The 23,021-nt window shown below is 35.2% G+C and overlaps 1 protein-coding gene across 1 annotated transcript in view; it reads right to left on the bottom strand.

Annotated features, from left to right (window-relative positions):
• AGBL3 (AGBL carboxypeptidase 3) overlaps nt 1–23,021 on the bottom strand; it is a 40,861-nt gene that overhangs the window by 1,256 nt on the left and 16,584 nt on the right. The window contains exons 7-20 of the mRNA XM_087723284.1: nt 18,879–19,661; nt 17,931–18,093; nt 16,991–17,117; nt 15,921–16,021; nt 15,745–15,836; nt 15,524–15,572; nt 12,651–12,749; nt 11,670–11,738; nt 10,146–10,256; nt 8,330–8,423; nt 4,401–4,472; nt 3,373–3,546; nt 1,660–1,690; nt 498–709 (exon numbers count right to left, since the gene is read on the bottom strand). Of these exons, the coding sequence (XP_087579410.1) occupies nt 498–709; nt 1,660–1,690; nt 3,373–3,546; nt 4,401–4,472; nt 8,330–8,423; nt 10,146–10,256; nt 11,670–11,738; nt 12,651–12,749; nt 15,524–15,572; nt 15,745–15,836; nt 15,921–16,021; nt 16,991–17,117; nt 17,931–18,093; nt 18,879–19,661 (2,177 nt within the window). The remainder of the gene's footprint in view (nt 1–497; nt 710–1,659; nt 1,691–3,372; nt 3,547–4,400; nt 4,473–8,329; nt 8,424–10,145; nt 10,257–11,669; nt 11,739–12,650; nt 12,750–15,523; nt 15,573–15,744; nt 15,837–15,920; nt 16,022–16,990; nt 17,118–17,930; nt 18,094–18,878; nt 19,662–23,021) is intronic.

Raw genomic sequence — 23,021 nt, 5'->3', positions numbered from 1 at the left:
TAAATTTGAGACAATCTTTCCAAAGATCACTTTAACCTAAAATTCAACAATTCAGTCCTAACCCCTTTTACATGAATTTTTTTCTGTGATATATTAATAAATTCACATTAACCTATTCTACAGAAGAAAAATTATCTTCCACCCTGCAGTATCCTTCTTTCAGATCTTGTAGTCATGTGAGTGTATATCTTCTTATACTCAATTAGGAAAAAATCTATTTCAAATTGGCCTTTATGTCATAGTTGATTAATCTATCAAAATATTCTTCATCAATTAAAAAGAAATCCTTACATTAAAGTTAGTGTTCCTTTTCCTAAGAAAGATAATGAATCGACTAAAATATTTTATGTAACAAGTTGCTCATTGAGACTTGAAAGACTGTAAGGTCCAGCCCTTTTTAATATACAAGTAACTAGCCAATATATTTTAGAAATTTTGATGAGAATATAAAACCCCTTGTAATTGATAAAGATTTAATTTCCAATATGAGAAATAACCTTTGATTCCTGGAGATGTCTTCTCTCTGCAACTATTGGTCTTTCCAGTTTGATACTTTTCTAATCTCCAGACTACAGGTTTGTTATATGGAGCATTTAAATGGATTTCTTGAGCTAGAGCAATATTTTGTAGTTCTTTTTCTTCCAACTGTAGCGTGACACAGCCCCCTTCAGAGTGATTTTCTTCTTCTGGCTGAGACAGATATAAAGAGCTGAAACACAAAGTAAAATTAAGCATCTCAAAACTCAAAAGAAAATAACATGCAAAATGAACCAATTTTTAGATGCTATACAAAAAAGATACACTTCAAAAATGTTTCGGCTTCTGAAATATACAGTACAGTCAACTCAACCATTTTGTGAAATAGTACTTATGCTTACATTTATGCTATATTTGGATATGAAAATTTTGATGTTGAAAAATTTTGACTTCTGATCTTCCAGGAATTCTTGGCAAATGTTTCTTTTCTATTTTTTATAAGCAAATTTTCCATAATTCACTTTAAATAAGTGGATTCTTAAAGTATAGATAAACACTAAAATGACTTCATAGCATTCAGTATTTTTCAGGTTAGAATTAGAAAACGTATTATCGTGGTAGAATCATAAAACATATTAAAATGCTGAATAAATTAAAATCTAGATATTACCACTTGGGCTACAATCCATTTAAAATATGAAATTATGACTTCTGAATAACCTACTGGTTTTATCTGAACTAATAAAATATCATTTCTAAAATAAGAAGTGTTCTCTCTCTCTAGATTATATGTAAGCGTCATGCAAGCTTTCTCCCAGAAGAGAGCATTTCAACCTTCAATATGAAAAAGAAGAAATTAGAACAATGTTTTACCCTTGGCAGATTTTCTTTAATAATTACTTATTTAAAAAATATTGCTCAGTTAATTAGAGTGAATTTTTTGATTAAAATAAATAAATCCACTAAATAGTACTGGCATCGAAACATGCAATGTAAAATTTATTGTAAGAGAGAATGATATTAACTAAAATAAAGACTAAAGAAAATAATTTTATAAAGCACATGTCCACTCTTATATACCTGACTGATCCATATTAAATTAAATTAAATTCTGTGAGATTTTTCCCAAGGTTTAATAGGATTTCAGAAATCGCTAATAACAAATACAGTATATTTTCCTACCTTGGGTGACTGTCCACTTGTATGAGTGATGCTACAAATAAGATACAAAGATGGCATATGATATAATTAAAAATAATGGTCCTTATTTACTACATGGATTTCAATCCTTTCTTATGTTAAGAATGAAAATCATTATTCTCTTCCACATTAGAGAACCACATTAATATTTTCAATTACTAATGTAGTTTTTGTACAAGAAAATAATTCTATTTTTGTTTGTTTATTTGGACACTTCAAATTATGCAGATGGGATGGCCTCTTATTTTAAATAATCAACTTTTAACACAAAATGTTAGCTGCTATCATTAAAAAAAGCAATTTGATTTTAGTAATGATTTATAACAAAACGAAATTGGATGGCCTAAATAGTTTCTTCCAACTATGATTATATAAAAATATAGAATTTATGAAAAAACAACTCATAAAAATTGTGAACATCAAAATTATTGCTGTGATATTTTAGATTATTGTTGAAGAACTCAAGCAATTAAGCACATTTGTTTTTGAGGTCTTGTATATTTAACTATTCTACAATGATATAAGTAAGTAATATTCAAGAAAGGATAACCTTTTATTTTTGTATGGTGTAACTCCAACCCTAACGATTGCCAGATATTAACAACCGGCAATGGTTTTGCTGTTAAGCCTCTTATATTTGATGAAATAAGATGAAATTCAAAACCCTATCTAGTCTTAAACTCTACACTAGGAGTTGGACAAGTTGTAACTTAGCACACTTTATTGGATAGTTGTCTAGATCAGGGGTGTCAAACTTGATTTCATTGAAGGCTGCATAAGGTTTGTGTTTGACCTTGGAGGGCCAAGGGGGGAGCGTATGGCGTGGCCATGTTGGCATGGCCATGGTGGGCATGACACAGAACTCATATTGGGGACACCTATGGTGGCCAAGTGCTAAGGCAGGACTTCCCTGAGACCCTCATTCTCATTATAATCTCCTTCCTTCCTCTTCTTTTTTATTCCCTCTTCCTTCTTTTCTTCTTCCTTCCCCTCTTTCCTTCTTTTTCCTTCCTTGCTCTCTTCCCATTTTTCCTTTTTTTCCCTCTCCTCTCTCCCTTTCTCCTTTCCTGCTAGTGAATACACGCAGCCCCTCCCCCCCCAAGCTCAATTTTTACTAGCAGAAGCACTGCGGGCTGGTCCTTTGCTGTTTCCAGACTGGCTCTGCAGGCCAGATCTAAGCACTCTGTGGGCCAGATCTGGCAACCGGGCCTTGAGTTTGACACCCCTGGTCTAGATAAAAATGCAAAAATTTCTAAGCACCTCTAGGATGTTTGATGGTTTCTAATATCTACATTTTTTCTAATATCTACATCATTCTGAGTAAAATGACTTGGTCTTCCTTTTGGGTGTCCTGAGAACCAGTAAACAGAGTCATAGCATTAACACACGGGTGTCAAAGTTGCAGTGTCACGTTGCCATCAAGTGATGTATTGTGACTTTTTTCCCTTTCCCAGAGCTGGGGTGGGCATGGGCTGCGCATGACGCATCCGGCCCACAGGCCGCCAGTTTGATACCCCTGTCCTAACACAACTGAAGGGTGTCAGGTTACAGAAGGCTTCTAAAACTGTCTATAACTACCATCAGATTTGTATATGAAAGGAATTACTATATATTTACTATATCTGCATGGTTGATCACTTATTATGCATTGCCTCCCCCTCCTCCATCTCATAATATTGTGCTACAATACTTAACTTTTTTGATGGATGCTTACTTCCTTCTTCACATTTTCCACTCTAGGAAATCGGCAACCCAGAAGTGCACTATTTTTCCTTGGTGTATTGCACATTTGGTTATGGGCAGTGGGAGGTAGGAAAAGTCTCTGGGAAACAACGTGCTTAAAAGGGTGGGTTAGGTCCCATCCCAAATCTGTTTGTATAAAAGACCAAACCCAGACATAGTACTGTAATACAATCTTGACATGATAAAAGTTGACTGTATCAAATATTGTTAAGGAACCTATCTAGCTCTTAAGTGCCTAGATTTTCTCTCTCGTACTGTATATACAATCATATAAACTACAAAAGGCAGAATGTGTGCACATTTTTATACAATTAAGTGAACTGACATATATAACTAAGCTTGGATATTAAGAAAAATGAAAAATCACATTAATGAATTTATTTTGTAAAACACTACTATAATCATATTTTGTTTTTAGTTTTCCATAATCATAAAAGCTGGAAGCGTAATTATTTTATCAAGAATCGCAAAATCGCAAAAAGAATTATGGCAAATGTCAACTTGATTTTATAAGTCTGTCTTTGGCCATAAAAATAGTATCAAACACTTAACACTTTCACCTCTTTCACACCACATTCCACTTCCAACCTCAGACAAGATAATTTTTAACCAAAAGACTGTTAGGGACATTTTAGCTGTCAGCATTTTAAGGATTAGATTTCATTTGAACTTTTTATGTATGTTTACTGTTTATGTTTCTGTAACAATATTTACTCTTCAGTAGTTTCTCTATAGTATTAATTTGTCACAATGGAATCTAATTCTTAATTTGCCTAAGGAAATCAAGAAGCACAGTCCACTTCCACTGTAATAAAATGCAGAATTAAAGAATTTATTGTTGCAAACGGTGACTAGACCTGGGAATAAGCACTGTTGAAACAGCTTGACATAGACATAATTTCACTATACTGCGCTGCCTGTAAATAAACTGTTTATACATGCATTTCTATCTTAATTGTACTTATATATGAATTACTCACTTAATCCTTGCTCAGGGAAATAATGACTCAGATACTGAAGAGTATATTTACTTGGCACATTCGGTATAGCATCTGAGAAAAAGAAATTGAAGATATAAAAGGCAATAACAGTAATGGATTTATTGTGGCCATAGACATTCATGATGATAAAAAATGCCATCCTATCTCTTGTACTTGTATCCTAATATTGGAGGAAAAATATGATTCACAAAGTTTGTGTTGGGATGTCATTGCACACATTTCATTTCTTTCCTCATCACCATAGAAGCCTATGGCTGTTGCTTTTATCTGTATCAATAAAACAGATAAATGAACAAAATGAGCCATCTTGTTCACTGGCAAAGGTGACTAATGCTTATAGAGTAGGATATATGACAGAGACCAATGGATACGTCCTTTATTGTATGATAATGTTTATCTTGTTGTGTTGTTTATGTGCAGCAATCAATAAGTATCCTCAACCTTTCCCAGTTTACACTTGCTCAAACATAACTTCATGTGTCTGAATTATACCGTAGTTTATTAAGATTTACTGTATATGATAAGACATTTGTTTATCTGTTAGCTTTTAAGGTACGATAAAATTTGGTAATGGCGCAGAGTTGGGCTTCATATAAATTTAACAGATAATGATGATGATGCCCACAAAATGTAAACTCCAGAAAAGTTTGTTTAAAAGTATGTCTATTTTGCTTTGATTTTCATGAGATAAACAGAGATATTTGGAATAGTTTTTATATAACTTCATGGAATTAATATTAATTAGTATACCCTAAGAAAAAAAAATCTTATTTCAATAAATAAATTAACACAAGCAATAGGCTTATGTGTTTTCCTTCTATCCTGGCATTGCTCCTTCCCATTCTCATCTCAAAGTATACGGTATAGATGTATACAGTACTGTACTGTAACATAATAATATAAAATATTGCATTTATACCACTATGTGTACACCAGGAAACTATGTTTACCAGATCTGGAATAATCCAGAATGTTAAATTACAGTTTAAAGATTTTGTAATAATAATTTCCATATTTGAATGCAAAGACAATCGACATTTAACAAAATAATTTGAAAATTAGTCATGATATAGTGAGAAGAGGAAAAGTAGGGACTGATGTGACAGTGCAATTTGTATTCATATTTACAATTATTAAATTAAGGTATAATAATCTAAGACGGGTAACTGATTAGCCTAAAACATATGATAGATTTTGTGACTTAACAGAATTTTAGATTCAAGGTCACATTCTAACTCTCTAAAATGCATACACTTTGGTAAAAGAGTAAGGTTCTACATTTAGGCAAGAAAAACGAAATGCACAGGTACCGTATAGGTCAGTGATGGGCAACCTTTTTGGCGTAGTGTGTCAAAAATCGGCAAAAAATCGAGCATAACTCGCGTTGTGTGTCACTTCAACAAAAACATAATTTTGCGCAATTTATAGTTGCTGCTAATGGCGCTCACAGTTCCCGTTGGCACTCCACTGTTCCCTGCTGTGGTGCGGTCGTAACCGACAGTCCCAGGAGTAGACTCTCTGTGCCGGCCTGACTGGAGAGAGGCGCGCACTGTTCCCGCGCTCCTCTCCTGCGGGTCCTCCCTCGCCACGCTGATGACGTGTGTGCGCACGGCACGCACGCCTTACCAGCAGCCCCTGCGCTCAGAAAGGGGCGGCGGCGATACAGTAAGTGAGTGTGGGCGGGGGAGATCACACGTCCCCCCCCGTTCCTCCAGCACAGATTCTTTCATCCTCGGCGGCCGTGCAGAGCCGAGGATGAATCGCATGAAATCCTGTGCGTGTCACCCCAAATGGCTACGCGTGTCAGCACTGACACGCGTGTCATAGGTTCGCCATCACTGGTATAGGTGGTACCTTCCTCAATAGTAGTAACTGTGAGAGGGATCTTGGAGTCCTAGTGGACAACCATTTAAATATGAGCCAGCAGTGTGCAGCAGCTGCCAAAAAAAGCCAACACAGTTCTAGGCTACATAAACAGAGGGATAGAATCAAGATCACGTGAAGTGTTAATACCACTTTATAATGCCTTGGTAAGGCCACACTTGGAATACTGCATTCAGTTCTGGTCGCCACGATGTAGAAAAGATGTGGAGACTCTAGAAAGAGTGCAGAGAAGAGCAACAAAGATGATTAGGGGACTGGAGGCTAAAACATATGAAGAACGGTTGCAGGAACTTGGTATGTCTAGTTTAAGAGAAAGAAGGACTAGGGGAGACATGATAGCAGTGTTCCAATATCTCAGGGGTTGCCACAAAGAAGAGGGAGTCAAACTATTTTCCAAGGCACCTGAGGGTAGAACAAGAAGCAATGGGTGGAAACTAATCAAGGAGAGAAGCAACTTAGAACTGAGGAGAAATTTCCTGACAGTTAGAACAATTAATCAGTGGAACAGCTTTCCTCCAGAAGTTGTGAATGCCCCAACACTGCAAGTCTTTAAGAAGATGTTGGATAGCCATCTATCTGAAATGGTATAGGGTTTCCTGCCTAGGCAGGGGGTTGGACTAGAAGACCTCCAAGGTCCCTTCCAACTCTGCTATTGTATTATTGTATAAATATCTATGAGACCAGAAATAACCCTAATGCTAACTTTAAAAATGTTTTCTTGTAGTAGATTTTTCTGAAAAAAAGTCTTTTTTATCAAATATAAAAAGTTCAAGAAAGTGGTAGACACATACATACACACATTAAGGTTCACTAAAGAATAAATGAAATGACAGACCTCAAGACATGCTCAACTAGTGTTTTGTAGAACTGGAATGTATCCAGAATGTCTAGCATGTCTATATGCACCATGAGTTTATCAGAAATTATATGGCAGGTTGGAAGAATCATATTTTTTTTACATAAAGTTTCTACACTTAATTTCCTATTAAAATACAGAATTGGGAACACAGAAAATGCCCAGTAGATATACTAAGTGAACAATATAAAATACAAGAAGTCTTTGTTCGGACTCTAAAAGAAACAATCTAATCTGAGAATAAATTCCAGTTCTTCCTTAATCCTTGCCTGCAATTATGCTGGATGGGAATTTAAAGTGAGAGTGAAATGTCCAAAGGGAATGAAAGACCAGTTCCCTCTATGCTATTTTTTTTAAATTGTCCAATGCAAGTATAGTGTTAGAGCACATGATCAAATCTCTTTACAGATATCTTATCACCAAAAAAAAATTTCCTCCATCCTCTCACCGTATCATTAAATCTGCAAACAAGATCAGGCTCTAAAAAGATTGAGCCAAGGTGGCGCAGTGGTTAAATGCAGCACTGCAGGCTACTGCTAGATCAGCAGTTCAGCGGTTCAAATCCCACCGGCTCAGGGTTGACTCAGCCTTCCATCCTTCCGAGGTGGGTAAAATGAGGACCCAGATTGTTGGGGGCAATATGCTGACTCTCTGTAAACCGCTTAGAGAGGGCTGAAAGCCCTATGAAGCGGTATATAAGTCTACTGCTATTAAAAATTATCTTTTTAAACTGGCATTTAACAATTCCTGGCTGTGTATTTTGAATTTTTAATATTGTAATGTTTAATGTCATAAAATGAGTAAACAGTTTACTTTATTATAGGTGTTATTTTTAATATGCTTGACTTATACTCACCCATTCATTCAGATTAAGTTGTAACTACCAGTGGAACTCCTTCCCTCAAACCATAATTATTGTATGTATGCAATTTATTTTATTCCTCACACTTCTACTCCAGTCATCTAACCTAAGTCACTCTAATCTAATCTTTAATACATTTTAAGTTGGTCACTAGTGCAGGTACCAGCTACTTCACGGCTAAAATAGACCATGGAAGTTATAAGGACATTATACAGGACTGGGAAGATTATATAAAATGTAGAACATACCCTATTTATAATGCACCATGTAACTAACAAAATGTACAAGCTGATAAAATGTTCTTACCTTTTTTAGAGGGAAAAGCCATTTGATCTGGTTTACTTTTTAAAATGGAACTAGTTTCTTTAAACAATTCATGAACCCCTGCTAAAGTCTTTGACTATTAGAGAAAACAGAGACAAATGCATGATTATTATTCTTCCACATTACTGAACTCCCTAATTTCTTTCTTTGTATGTAAAGACTAATTAAAATCTGTGATAAATAGTTTTATGGCACAGACTATAAGTAGTCTGGGTATGCTAAATACTGCTGCATCTTTCCTCATTATGTCTGGCCATAATTCCAATGAATTATGTAGGTAGATGCTGTAGTCTAAATTAAGAGAATGTGAGAAAGTGAAGGCTAACGTATTAGAAGGGTACCAGGCTGAGGAAGACTGGTTTAAAGAATGGAATGCTTATAGATGAAATATTCTCTCTGCACGTAAAGTCAACATTTTAAAGCATAAACACATCTATTTTATTTCTAATCAGACATAATTGAGTTATTCCACAAAATTATAAAAACTAACCTTAATACATGCACATGCACATACCATGCTCTTTTGGAATGAAGAACAATAATAGAAAAGAATAGGAAAGGAGTAGGAAATATTAAGGCAAAAGACCAGGATGCATGAGCAAAGGGGAAAAAAAGCCAAATCTAGTTTACACCAACACTATACACTAAGTCTAGTTTACAAAGTCACTTGTGTGTGTGTGTGTGTGTGTGTGTGTTTTGCAATTTGATTGACATACATGGTTGGTATATGATCAAATCACCTGAACACATTTTTTGCACACAGGTCATTTTTGAACGAGATCCACATTAATTCACTTAGCTCGCATCTTTCTTGAAATCTCTTCTTGTTTTCCATACCTACATGTTAAATACTCCATTTCCAATGCATTCAATTTACTTTTCTTCCCGGTATAACCAGCTTTTATTTTGTGTAACAAAACAGGCAGAAGTATATTCTTAAACATAAAAATGTCACCTTCTTTTACAATATCATGGACAACATTCTTGCAATAAAACACACAACTGCTTATATGCTAGTCACATATTATATTTCCTTGCAATAGCCTATATACTATTGTAGCGGTGTCTTCTACCAGTGTTTGCACATCTTTACAGTTCTCCACTTAGTTCCTCAACTTTAGTTTACATATTAGTGAAATTCTATAAAGTCACCAATATTCATATTATTGCTCTGCTTTTCACTATGTATAACTTGCAATTGCTGTTAAATCCACTAATTTGGTACATTAATTTTCAGAACCATATAATCAATATTCACTGCAAATGATTCAGACTGTTAGCCATCAGCCACATACATATATATTCAAATCGACAACCAATCCCATTTAAGTCATTTAACCATTCCTTATATGGTTATCCCAAGCTTTCAGCATTCCCAAACATACCAATGTGACCTCCTAGTTTTTGCATTTAATTTTGCTATTTTTATCTTTGTAGAGAGGAACAATAATGGTACTATTCCAATTAACAGAAACAATGCAACATTCACACACACACACACACACACACACACACACACACACACACACACACACACTTCCTACAGCATTTATGATGACATCAGGAATGGGAAAAGCAAGAAATGGGAAATGCAGAATTGGTTCTACAATATAATTCCATTTCAGTAATTTAAACATATATTTAAGCATCAGCAATAACTTAAATGATGCACTGCATGAATATAATATTTGCAAATGGCAACAGTGTAAGCAATAAGATTTAAAAGTATATAGAAAAAAGAAGTCAACATTCTCTTATTTATGTTGCAAAATTTATTCTACTAAGATGACAGCCAAACCTTTTTTGCATTTGTTGTTCTAGAAAAACTCTCTACATTCTTGGTAATTTCATATTTTTCTCTTTCAATGTTTTGTAATTCCATCAGTTTTAATTTTTGAAAAACCTGGGCCTGTGGAGAAAAATAAATGGGTAACAAATATACTTAATGTACAGAACTAAACATGTACCAATAACAGAAAGAAAGCTTGAGGTAAAAAAAAATTACTTCACAAATCACTGACAAAATTCAATCTGGATGTAATGTTATGTTCAGTGCCTCAAACAGATTCCCTTTTGGACACCTGGATATTCTTCTCTTACATTTTTTAATGCCTTTTTTCCAGTTCACTTAGAGGCCATAGTTAAGAGACTGAGATTTCTGCCTTAGAAGGCTGGGAAATAAAATGAATCCTGAAAATGAAAACAATCCATGTGTTGAGATTTCTGTAACCTAATCCCTTTTCTGCTTCAATAAATCTGATTAAAGAGACTTCTGTGAGAATCTTGCTTTTGAGGCAATTGACTGTCAAGACTTAAAACCAATGTCTCTAGAAATAGAGACTACAACTTCTATAAATTGTACCTACATGCCATGTTTGTTAGGAACTATGAAGTTACAATCAAACACAGCTGGAAAGCACTCACTGAGGAAGGCTAGTCTGCTATAATGTCATCCCTGTCAATGACTACTTCAGCTTCAAGTGCAATCATACATAAGCAAACAGTAGATACATGATAAACTGCTCCAAACTCGATTGCAGAAAATATGACTTCAGCAGCAGAGTGGTCAATGCCTGGAATACACGACTCAACTCTGTTGTTACATCCTCAAACCCCCCATAATTTAAACTGTCTAGCGTGGACCTCACCCCTTTCTTAAGAGGTCTGTAAGGGGGCGTACATAAGCACAAAAGCATGTCTACCATCCCTGTCCTATTGTCCCCATTTATTCACACCCATTTCCTGTGTTAATGTCCACGTTTATACTTATACCTGTTAACTCGCACATGCTTGACAAACTAACTAACTAATTAAATAAATAAATAAAAACATTCTGTAATGTCTTTAGCTGGAATGAAGTATCTGTATTTTATAATTATAAAAATATTACTTGTAGCAACAGTTATACACAGCATTTCCCCTAACAATAATTAACTTATTCAGAAATTGTTCATTTCTACATTAATGACTTGTAGAAAATTACTCAGGCAGTTTTTAAATTATATCAAGGTTACCTCACAAGTTACGATCATGCTGTAAAAATTATGGTTGGATAAATTATCAGTTATATTTCTTATTAGTCTAACTATTGAAGGACAGTTGAAAATATTTCAGAAAAAAATCAATGAAATTAAGATGTTTTCATTTGATATTGTTATGCATAGACAGAAATGTGCAACAAAATAAAATAAACAAATGTGATTGGCTAGGATGACTTATTGCAAACATAATATTTCCTATGTCAATTATTATTTTCTGTAGAATTATTGTACAAGATTACTGAGCTTTATATTGGAATTTAATGATACAATAAAATATTTACATTTTTAATTATTTGTTCTTGAGTCTTGGAAACTCTGTGAGAAAGGTCTTCTGGTTTTTTGGATTCATTCTAAATAAGAAAAAAATTATCACTGCAAGGAACGATCACTCAAGATATTATATAACTATTTCCAGATTTTCAAGACTCTATGTTTCCTTTCTAATTCTATTTCCACAGAAGAACAAAACGTTCAGAATACAATCTTTCTGAATTACTGTGTATCCCATAATAGGAAAATATTGTATTTAAATTTATAAGTATGTTTTTTAAATGTTCTGTGAGATAAATTGCCCTTGATTAAAACCTCTCCTGATGTTATGATGGAGAATTTTGTAGACGAAATGAAAAAACGTAATCCCAGCAACAGCACTAATGTATCTTTATGAAATGGTTCATTTACTGGGCTAATAAATAGTCTGAACTAATCTTATAGTTCTTTCCAGTGGTGGGATTCAAATTTTTTTACTACCGGTTCTGTGAGTGTGGCAGGGGAAGGATACTGTAAAATCACCAATTTCCTCTACCGGTTCTCCAGAACTGGTCAGAACCTGCTGAATACCACCTCTGGTTCTTTCTAAACTACAGCAAATATTGTTTATTCTTCCAATTTCTTTCCCTTTTTAAATATAATACAGAAATGCGAATATCTACATTATGTAGGGAAATCATAATAAAAAATTTAAAAAGACTAAAAGCCATGGTTGAATTGAGGGACATAAGAAATTTAAAGAATACATTTATGAAAAAGAAAACAGATATAGTGGAAGCAACAGTGCTTTGATAGTGATAGTAAACAATGTTCTGCACTTTTTCTTTACTTTTCCTTATTTCAAGACTTCGTTTTTTGCCTTATTATTTCTTACTTCTATTCCACCTAACATTTCTTATCCCAAAAGGAAATAGCATAACTGGTATGTAGTGAACATCTGTAAGACTCAACAAACTACTGAATAGTTACTATACAATAATTATATAATCTACCACTGGTTCATGTAAATGTTTAGAATATCTTCTTCCTGAGGATTCCAAAACAAAGCTTCTTTCCTTCTTTACTTTCAAATATTTTTTCTTTGATTTTGTCTGCCAAGAAAGAGAAAATTAAATTAGTTAAGCTTAACAAGATAAAGATAGTAGAATATTTACTTAAGTCTATTTTAATTATTAAACTATACCATCCCTATCTCCAAAATATTTAAAGGCAAATACAAATGTTATAAGAAATATAGCCTTTTCTGTAGCAGCTCCGACCCTTTGGAACGATCTCCCTGTGGAGATTCGTACCCTCACCACCCTTCAGACCTTCCGCGCAGCCCTCAAGAACTGGCTATCCCGTCAGGCCTGGGGGTAAAGATTTGATTCGCCCCCACCCGAATGCTGAATGAATGTTGTTTATTCTTTTAATTACGTGTTATGTTATATGTTACTGTATGTATCCCCCTCCCATATAAGTTGTTAGCCGCCCTGAGTCCCCTCAGGGAAAAGGGTGGCCTATAAATAAACTTATTCCTATTCCTTATAAGAAATATGACACATCTCTGTCAACTCCCACAATTTCCAAATTGTTATAATTATTCTGATATGCCTGGGTAACTTTTTCCAATGCTCTCATATCCACCCATAATTGAAGCAACTCAATATAGTGTTTTCACTCTTTTCCCAACCCATTTTTATAGGTGGCTGATATGACCAAGAGTTGGGATCTGCCTGGTTTCTAATGACTGCTTTAGACTTGAGGTATGCCCTCTTTTGCTTTGGTTTTTGGCACCTGCCTCCAGGGTATTGGGTATTTTGGTTCTGCTCCTAGAAGAAATTGGACATCTGATTACTGTAGTGTCATCTTGCAAATGACTGAAATTATGCTTTCTAATCAGTCAAATGCACTTTTAAAAGAGCACTAGCACAAGTTGATTTAAGGCAGGAAAAGGAGCCAGGATCTACTAATTTATTTATTGCTGCTTCTGTCACTAATGACTACTTTTATGGGTTTTCCATTGCTTTTCACCCAACTTTTCTGATTTTATTACTACAGTTGGGAGAGATTCTGTTTTGCCTGCTTCATTTTTTTTTATTACATTTACATTTATTACGATTTATAGGCCGCCCTTCTCCCTGAGGGGATTCAGGGCGGCTTACAATCACGGGAAGGGGGTGCAATAATACAAGACAAACAGTGAGTAAACAAGATAGATAATAAAACACCAACTTGCATTCAACAGTCAACACTCGGGCGGGTAATTTAAAAGCTTATCCCCAGGCCTGCTGGGAGAGCCAGGTCTTAAGGGCCGTGCGGAAGGTCTGGATGGTGGTGAGGGTACGAATCTCAACGGGGAGATCGTTCCACAGGGTCGGAGCTGCAACAGAAAAGGCTCTCCTCCGTATAGTCGCCAGTCGACATTGACTGGCAGATGGAATCCGGAGGAGGCCCAATCTGTGCGATCTTATCGGTCGAAGGGAGGTAATCGGCAGAAGGCGGTCTCTCATTGGCTCCCTCTGCGTGCTGCAGTCACTTGTGATGAGACCTGCTCTTTCTTTGCAACACTCATTAAGATAGAGCTTGCTTGTTATTGACTTCTGTTCCTTCCCAAGCGTGTCTATCAATATATAACTATGTACATAGACCCAGAGCTTGATATATCTTTCCTCTTTAAAGTACAAAGTGAACTTTGTGTTTCATTTACTCATTAATTAACAGAATGCCTATTCCTTCTGGCAACACTTATGTTTTTAGAGTATCCTTGAGAAAGGATTATATTTCTGATCTGCATTCAGCTTTAATAAAATCATTTTCACTGGCACTTGGGAATCTCTTTTTCTTGGCTTCTGTGGCTACTTTTGCATTCTGGCCTGTTTGCAACTAACATGAAATGGATACATAATATAGGATAATAACAATTATTATTGGCCTGCAGCAGATACTTCTTCCTCTCAGTCGCTCAATTGCAATGATAGCAGTGCCTTTCAAAAGATAAAGTTGTTGCTGGATAGCAAGGTAACTGGAGTAAAGTCTAATGTACAGTAAATTAGCTACTTGTAACTTGCTCAGAGAGCCTGTCTGCCATAAATGATTTATCTAATTTTCTGCACAATATTTTTTAAGAAGAGATTGGACAAATATTAGTCTGAAATGGTTAGGGTTCCTGCTTGAGCAGCAAGTCCCTTCCAACTCTATTATTCTGTTATACCAGGCCAAAGAGACAATATGGAAGCTGCATTTCACTAATGGATCTTTTCAGACCCTATTGTTCTTTATGGCTTTCCAAGTTCAGACCTTTAAAAGGTCCCTTCATTTTAAAGATCTTTTAAAAAGGTAATTTATTCAGTTATGGCTACTTCCATCTTAGAAGAATGGGAATTATCATCTGTGGCTTTTGTGAAGATCAAAAGACTTCTCTTAGTCTGGATTGGGTAACTTGCATCCTCTGGTTTATTGAATTTAGTGTCAGATTATGGTTGAACATAATTTTTTTTGTCAAATTAGTCAATGCAATAGTTTATCATGCAACAGTTTATCTTAAGTATTGCTTTCCCTTACATTATTTTGTAAAAAAAAGCATGATACCATAGAATTCTTAATCTTTTAGCCAATAGCTAATAATCAAACAAGGCAAATAAAATCACTGATATCCTTCAGCTTCAATCCTAGGCATGTAGGAGGTATATAAATGTTTGAAATTACTTTTAACACACACTTTGTCTCATATACTTTATTTTGACATTGTTTCTAAATTAAATGAGGGGAGATGATAATGTTTTGATATATCCCAACAATTTTGTTTATCTCTATATTAAATGCCAAGAAAATACATTTCAAGTATAAAAGTGATGTAAATAGTTGAATGATAATTTTACTATACCTGGCCTTCTGTTTTATCAGTAAACTCATTAGAGTCCGAACTGTCTGAACTGCAAAAGAAAACAAGTATGTTATTTTAATTTACAGGATTGTGAACAATAAGATACTCTTATAACAATACTTAATTACCTTATCAGATAACAGAACTGGGAAACATATCATAGCTAATGATTTCATTTTTTAATACGATTAGAAATATTTTTGGAGAAACAATCCATTTACCTAGAATCTCCTCTGTCTCCTATATCATTGAGAGAGGCAGCTGGATCATCCTGTTTTACTAGTTCCTCCAATTCTTTCAGGCATTCATTGTACTAGGAGAGATCACAGAGTCAGCAGTGAAAGTCAGTGCCTATTATTATTCAGTTATGTAGGAAAAAAATGTTCCTCTGTATTACCTTGCTCTTCTTTTCAGTACAAAATGCCAATAATGAATCACAGAAATTGTATCCAATGGACTCCAAATCTTTAGCACTGAAGTGGGTAGCATTTCTATTTCCTATAATACAAAAGGGAAACCATATTGGAAAAAAGAATTGTCCAGCAATAATTTTATATACTATGGAGCAGGGGTGTCAAACTGGATTTCTTCGAGGGCTGGATCAGTATTGTAGTTCTTCTCCACGGGCCAACCAGGAGGAGGGGAGGGAGATGGGACAGACGCCTCCTGCAGCATCCTGCTGGCCAAAACAAGATGCACGTTTTGGCCAGTGGAATGCTGCAGGAGACTGTCCAGGCTGAAAATGGGGCGTGCCCCATTTTGGCTGCCAGAGGTACCGCGGGCCGGTCCATTGCTATTTCCAGGCTTTTAAGCATCCCTGCTCTGGAGAACATAAGAAAACTGAATTCTGGCTACTGTTTTACAAATTTATCAAATAAAAAAATTATGAAAATATTCTTATACATTTTATAAATCATTGATGGATCTTGGTTGAATTTGTACAATCTGTACAAAGTGCTGAAACTATAGTTGAAGAATTAGCTATATTTTAAAGTGTCTTTACTTTGTTCATTTTGCACAATGGTTACTTCTTGACTCTACTCCAAACCTTCTGGCAATTAAGAATTTTGTTAGGAACTGCTAGCTTTCCCATTTCACTCATAGGGCTAAAAGTAGCACACTGTAGTAATTGAAACATAATTGCTCATCTGTGATAATTGATATTCATAACTATTTTTTCTTTAGTTAAATAAAATTCTAAGACACTTTTGTAAACATCTATTTTCAACCTAGCCAATTTTGAGGATGGTTTGATCTGCTTAGTACTTGGCAGGCTAGGCTGGCAATTTAAGGAAAAAAAATATTCAAAGAAGGCAACACCACTTTCATGGTTTGCCAAGAGAGAACATGTCCATTTGGACACCAGGAATTGATTATCTTATCTTTATTTAGCAATTATCTCTCCAATGCAAGAGCTGCTATTGAATACATTAATTATTAATTCTGGAGTAATATTACTTCCTTTACCCAGTTTAGAGCCACAGAAGGTTACTTCCAAGGTATAGCTGTTGTTGACGCCCATTTTCCACACAACTACTCGACCTGTTCCTTCTTTGCCTTTCTGCATTTTAAAATTGCAATCTTGGAATGAGAACTTAATAGGATAAGAAATGAAATAAAGTTTAGGAATTCCTGCTAAAGAGACAAATTACTCATTACAGAGCAGATACACAGACATGATTTAAAACAACCTCCTTGGATAATGCTCTCCCTTCAATATGCAAGCTATAATATCAAGCTATCAGTTCATGTCGTTCCTTTGCATAATTCACATCATTTCTGAAAGAAAAAGGCAAGTGTATAATGTAACATTCTGCTCCTATAGAAAAAACTGGAGTAATGCATAAAAATAATGTGAACAGCAGAGCATAGCCAAAATAAAATGCTTTTAAGATATGGGAGAAAATAGTGTGCAGCTGCAGTAGTTATTGTTTTATATGAACTAAAAATCCCACTGCAATTGTAAAATCTGATCAAACTTCTAGAGGTAGATTTATGAAGCTGTCGTTAGTATAGAGATGCACAACCTAAAGTTCTGCTCAAAGGTTTGGGCAAATTGTTCACATGTTGAACATATTTGTTCAAAAGTTGGTACTATAAAGAAAAGTTATTAATATACAATTACAGTGTTTAATTTATTAAATTTTAAATACATTTTTCTCCTTATCCTACTACCGCCCAGTACAGTACACTCAAAGACTGAGTATTGTCCCAAACATGAAAAGAGTTATGCATTTATATCTTAATAGAATTAATAGTTAACATGATATATCTGAAATCTACATTTAAAATATTAGATTGAGGGACAGACTGATTCTGAGTTTACAATCATTACAGTATAATATTAAACTAATATGCAAAGGGATTTGATTAATAATCTGAGATATAATATTAAAAGTTGGCTTACTTTATCTGGACAATTTTTGCTCATGAGGAAAGGAAAAATGCGCTGGAGTACGCATGCCCTTTCATCTTGTTCTTTTTTTTCACAGCCATACATGAAGACATTTTCTTTCCTGCTATGACCATGAAGGTCACAGTATAGAAGAACATTTCGTTCTTCCATTATTCTGTTACAAGAGACAAAATCACATTATGAGAGCTTTGGTTATTGAAACTTAGATACTCTGATTGGGTTACACTAGGAATTGTAGGCAGTGGTGTATTAACCATTAAGTAGACTAAGCACGTGCTTAAGGCACCAGGCTCAAGGGGGCATCACAAAGTTGAGAAAGAAAAAAGAAACCAATGAAGATTTGTACAGTATGTACAAAAGGGCACCAAGATTTGTCAGTACTTAGGGCACCAATGAGCCTTAATCCACCACTGATTGTAGGCATCATTTTAAGATAGTTTAGGTTTTAGGTTACCCATTATATGTAGGCATGACAACCACAAGTAATGATCCAGTTTCAACAGAAGCTTTTTCATTGTATATACTGGAGATTCAGCTTCATCATCTCCTTGTCACATTTCCCTTAATTTTTGGAAATATTAAATATACAATATTAAAATGCTGTCTCCATAGCAGGTTAATATTTTTAAATTAAATCATATGTATGAGCTTCATCATTTTATATAACTTAATTAAAGCTCAGTGTATGACTTTTATTGTTATATATAGTACCTATTCTTTTCTTCTCTTCCAGAAATTGGTCTTTTCATTCCACATGTAAATTACAAAAAAATAATAGTTACAATAAAAATTACATACTATATAGAAAAAAACCAGTAATCTTTGAACTAAAATGGAAACAGGTTGGATAATAAAATCATGCATTCATTAATAGTGAACTAATATTGAACAGAGAATAAATGTATTAAGCAGATAGAAGTGATTGTGTTACCTTTTTACCTTTTGATCATGCTGCGGGTATACCAAATAGAAGGGAAAGATTCTTTAAGTTCTGATCTATAATTGCGATTCAAGTCCTTGCCGGCTAAAGAGCAGCGATAATTGCCCACAATCACACCATCTGGATTCAACATCGGTACCACTTTAAAAATAAAAGTGTCTCGGAGCAATTGCGCATTATCTGAATCCCCCAGAAGGTAATCCAGAAAGCCCTTCATCATCCATGAACTGTTTGTTTCACCAGGATGCACCCTTGCTGTCAAAATGACTGCTGACTTGCATTTTTCCCTATTAAAATCTTTCAAGGGATTGGTAATAGTTAAAACATAGACTATATTCCTAGCCAGAGAATGACATAATATACGGATTTTGCAGAATTTGGAGCGCCTTGGGTCTCTGGCGATGGCTGACAAGTAGTCTTGCAGGTTGCTGTAAGTGTATGGATAGCAGTGGGCAAAATAGCAAGTATCCCTGTCATGTGGAAACTGGAAAGTCCATGTCAAGGAAAAATATTGGTGCCCATCATTGCTGAAATTGTTTTTATAGTACTTGATTTGATCTCCTGTCCTTTGCCACCCCACCTTGTGGATCTTTGCTTCTGCTTCTGAATATAATAATGGGCGCATGCCACGATTGTACAAACTTGTTGGCTTGGTGAAGTTGACAATGGTGAATCGGTAAGGCATTCCTGCTTGGGTGTTGGTAACCTGGAAGTAGTACCATTGGGTGTGCTTATTTGTGTAGAGATCAGTACGCAGTGTCAACTGGTATTCAAAATCATTACTAGCAAGGGAAAAAGGAGAAAAATATTTTTAATATAAATTATACATAGAACGTAATTTATGTTGTGTCATTTATTCATATTTGACCATTCGTATTTCCTTCATCCCTTTTAACGACACATATTTTTTTAAAGCCAAATTTATTTGAAATTATATTTACAGGGTCCCATTGTCAATTATTGATTTCAGCTTTGAATGGAACTTTTTTATGGACATATTTTAACATTTAAAAATAAGCACTAACATTTATACTGAGTTACAAACAAACTGAGTGGTATTGAGGGTGATGAGAGATCCAAACCTCATTCTGGCACAAAATTCATTTAGTAATCTGGAACCCATTGCAATGTATCAGGCTAATCTACTTTGCAGAGTTATCAGGATAAATGGAAAAGGAAAAATAAAGTTTGCTACAAAAGGATAAATGGAAAAAGAAAAATAAAGTTTGCTGTCCTGAATTTACTAGAAGTAAAACAGGCTACAGATGTGAAACCATACATATGTAGGTATTAAATTTCCCAGGAATGGCATTTTTAATTCGATTATATAACAAATGTCAAGAAATTGTTTTAATATTAGAATTTGGATACATGTGGAAATTCAGGGCAGAGATTATTTTAACGGTTTACTTGAAAAATAAGCTTTTAATTTGGTACCCTCCAAATGTGATTTACAAATCTATATGGTTCCATAAGCAAGTTTGGTCTAGTGACTAAGTCACCAGAGATTGTGAGTTCAAGTCCTGTTTTAGCCATGAAAGTCAACTGGGTGACCGTGGCCCAGTCACTCTCTCTCAGACTAACCTACCTCACAAGGTTGTTGTGGGGAAAATAGAAGGAGGAAAATGTGTTGGATATATTCACTGCCTTGGGTTGTTTGTAAAAATAATAAATATGGGATACAAATAAATAAGTAAAAATCTAGAATACCCAACCTGGGCATACATCAACTCAATGAAAGCAAAAATAAAGAAATAAAACCCATATTTTAAAAAATCCAGCTGAATATTTGAAATTCATGAGTAGTTATCAGCCCTCACTAGCCCAGTCTTGATCTATAGTTCAATGTCCAAGGTCCCCTCCAATCTGAGATAAATGCCTCACAACATTATGGACCTTGTAAAGTTGAGCTAATTATCTCCATAATATTTTTGCCTCTCCAAATCATTAATAAGTTTGGCTCTCATGCTATGATGTCAGTCTCAAAAGGTCCTCTAGAATGGTGGGTAGGGTAGTTTCCCAATGACAGGAATTCCCACCTCATTCCACCACCCACCTCTGGGTTTCTTTCCTTTTTCAGAAGCCAAGGGGCTAAAGTGCCTTGACTTCGTCTGTCCTTTATTATTGATTGGATAAATAACTGTCACTCCCACAGTAATGATTCTTTTTTTTTTTAATATAAAGCTAATTATAGCGAGGTGAACAGCAGGGGCAAAGCATGTGTTGCTTCCAGCTTTTAAAAGTCCAGCTGGCCAGCTGGAGGGAGCAACAGTAGATGTTAGTGAACAATGAGATACATGCCAAGTACTACAGGGAATTGAAAAAGATGAGAGAAGCTGACATCTGTGTGGAAGTAATTAGGTATCCAAGTTTCTCTCCATGCCCAAACAAGGTTCAATGGGAGGCTTTATTACTTTATTGTGCAAAGATAACAGTTTACAAATGTGAACACTCAGATCTCAGTAGTGGTGCAAACTATACACAAATACCTTGTGTTATTTTTGGGATCCAATTTCAGGTGCATTACCAGTTCAGAATTGCTTAAAAATTTAAATAATATTCATTCCTCCCTCTAAAATACTAAGTATAGCAAATATAAATATGTATGTTCCTGCTCCTGCTGTGGATTGGAATAGTTCTACAAGAAAATATGGATGCCTAATTTAGGTGTTGTTTTTTTTAGCATTTACAAAGATTTTGGTAAGCAGAGCAGCATTTCTGCCAACCAGAGTTAATTGTACTTGAAAAAAACAACATTATTTTCCTGACAACTAGCTGTTGTCTTTGTCTTATAAAGCATATAAATAGACTGATTGGCAGTTAGTACCAAAGGAACTGACAGCTCAATAGGTATACTGCTGCAGAAGAAAAATAATTTTTAAACTAAGCTGCTCATGATAAAGCTTAATCAAATAAATTAATAAAATGGTTTGGGTTGAAACAGAGATAAGAGAATTTTGTGGAAGAAAGCCAATTGGGCTTTCTTCCACAAAATGCAGAGAAGGTGAAGGCAAGAAAAGTGAAAGGGTCCATGCAGAAAGGAGAGAAGTATGGAGAGAAGATTCTGGAGATGGAGAAATGGAAATAAATAATAAGGAAGGGAAATTTGATGTAGAAGAACATTAAAAGCAAGACGGCTCGTATGAGGGCACGCAGTATAAAGTGACTGACGAGATTCAAAAGGACAATCTTTTGTTTGAAACTGCCAGGTGTGGTCTTAGAGAAGAAAAAAGATTGCTGATGTTATAAATGCAGTTTGGAGTCTAGTGGGGCTGTGTGTGAATTACTGCTGCTACCATTGCTAACATTTACTGCATGCACATCAGCTGATTCCCAAAGCTATTAAAAGGTCTTCTCAGAATCTGACATTTGTGTTTGTCACTGGCAACCCCTTTCTTACTTCCAGGAAGACATTCAGTAAAGGGAGTAACTGTAGTCAAGGAATTAGGTCAGCAGTTTCCTGGACTCCAGAAATAGAAGCAAGGAGAAGTGGATAAGAATTCATTTTACAGGTCACTCAAAATCTAAGGTAATGGATTTGTTTGTTGGGAGGAGAAAATACAGAATTGAAGAGGGTCTGATGGCTGAACTGGAGTTTGTGGTAGATTAGACTGGGAGAAATGCTGATGTTATAAGGGGTAGTAGTAGTTTCCCCCTCTAAAATAATAATTGTGGGGAAACTTTTTTTTACTTAAATAAGAGCAGTATATAGGGGGTTAGGAAGGTTGATTGGGCTGTAATGGATTGCATTCTCATATGTAGATGGATGAATTGCTCATACTGACTTTTCCAAAGCGATAATTGGATGATTCAGAATCAGAATAGAGCTGGAAGGTACTTAGGAAGTCTTCTAATCCAGCTCCCTGCTCAAGCAGGAGACCCTATACCATTTCAGACAAGTGACTGTCCAGTCTCTTCTTAAAAACCTCCAGAGATGAAGGACCCACGTATGAAGGCAAGCTGTCCCATTGATTGTCCTCACTGTTGGGAAGTTTCTCCTCAATTCCAGGTTGCTTCTCTCCTTGATTAGTTTCCATCCATTGTTTCTTGTCCTGCCCTCTAGTGCTTGGAAAATAAATTGACCCCCTCTTCTTTGTGGCAGCCTCTCAAATACTGGAATACTGCTGTTATGTCACCTCTAG

The sequence above is a fragment of the Thamnophis sirtalis genome, unplaced genomic scaffold, assembly GCF_051295495.1.
Source record: "Thamnophis sirtalis isolate CommonGarterSnake01/CBP01778 unplaced genomic scaffold, rThaSir2_p1.2 scaffold_9, whole genome shotgun sequence".
In the NCBI taxonomy this organism is placed as follows: Eukaryota; Metazoa; Chordata; class Lepidosauria; order Squamata; family Natricidae; genus Thamnophis; species Thamnophis sirtalis.
This window is presented reverse-complemented; position numbering and strand designations above follow the sequence as displayed.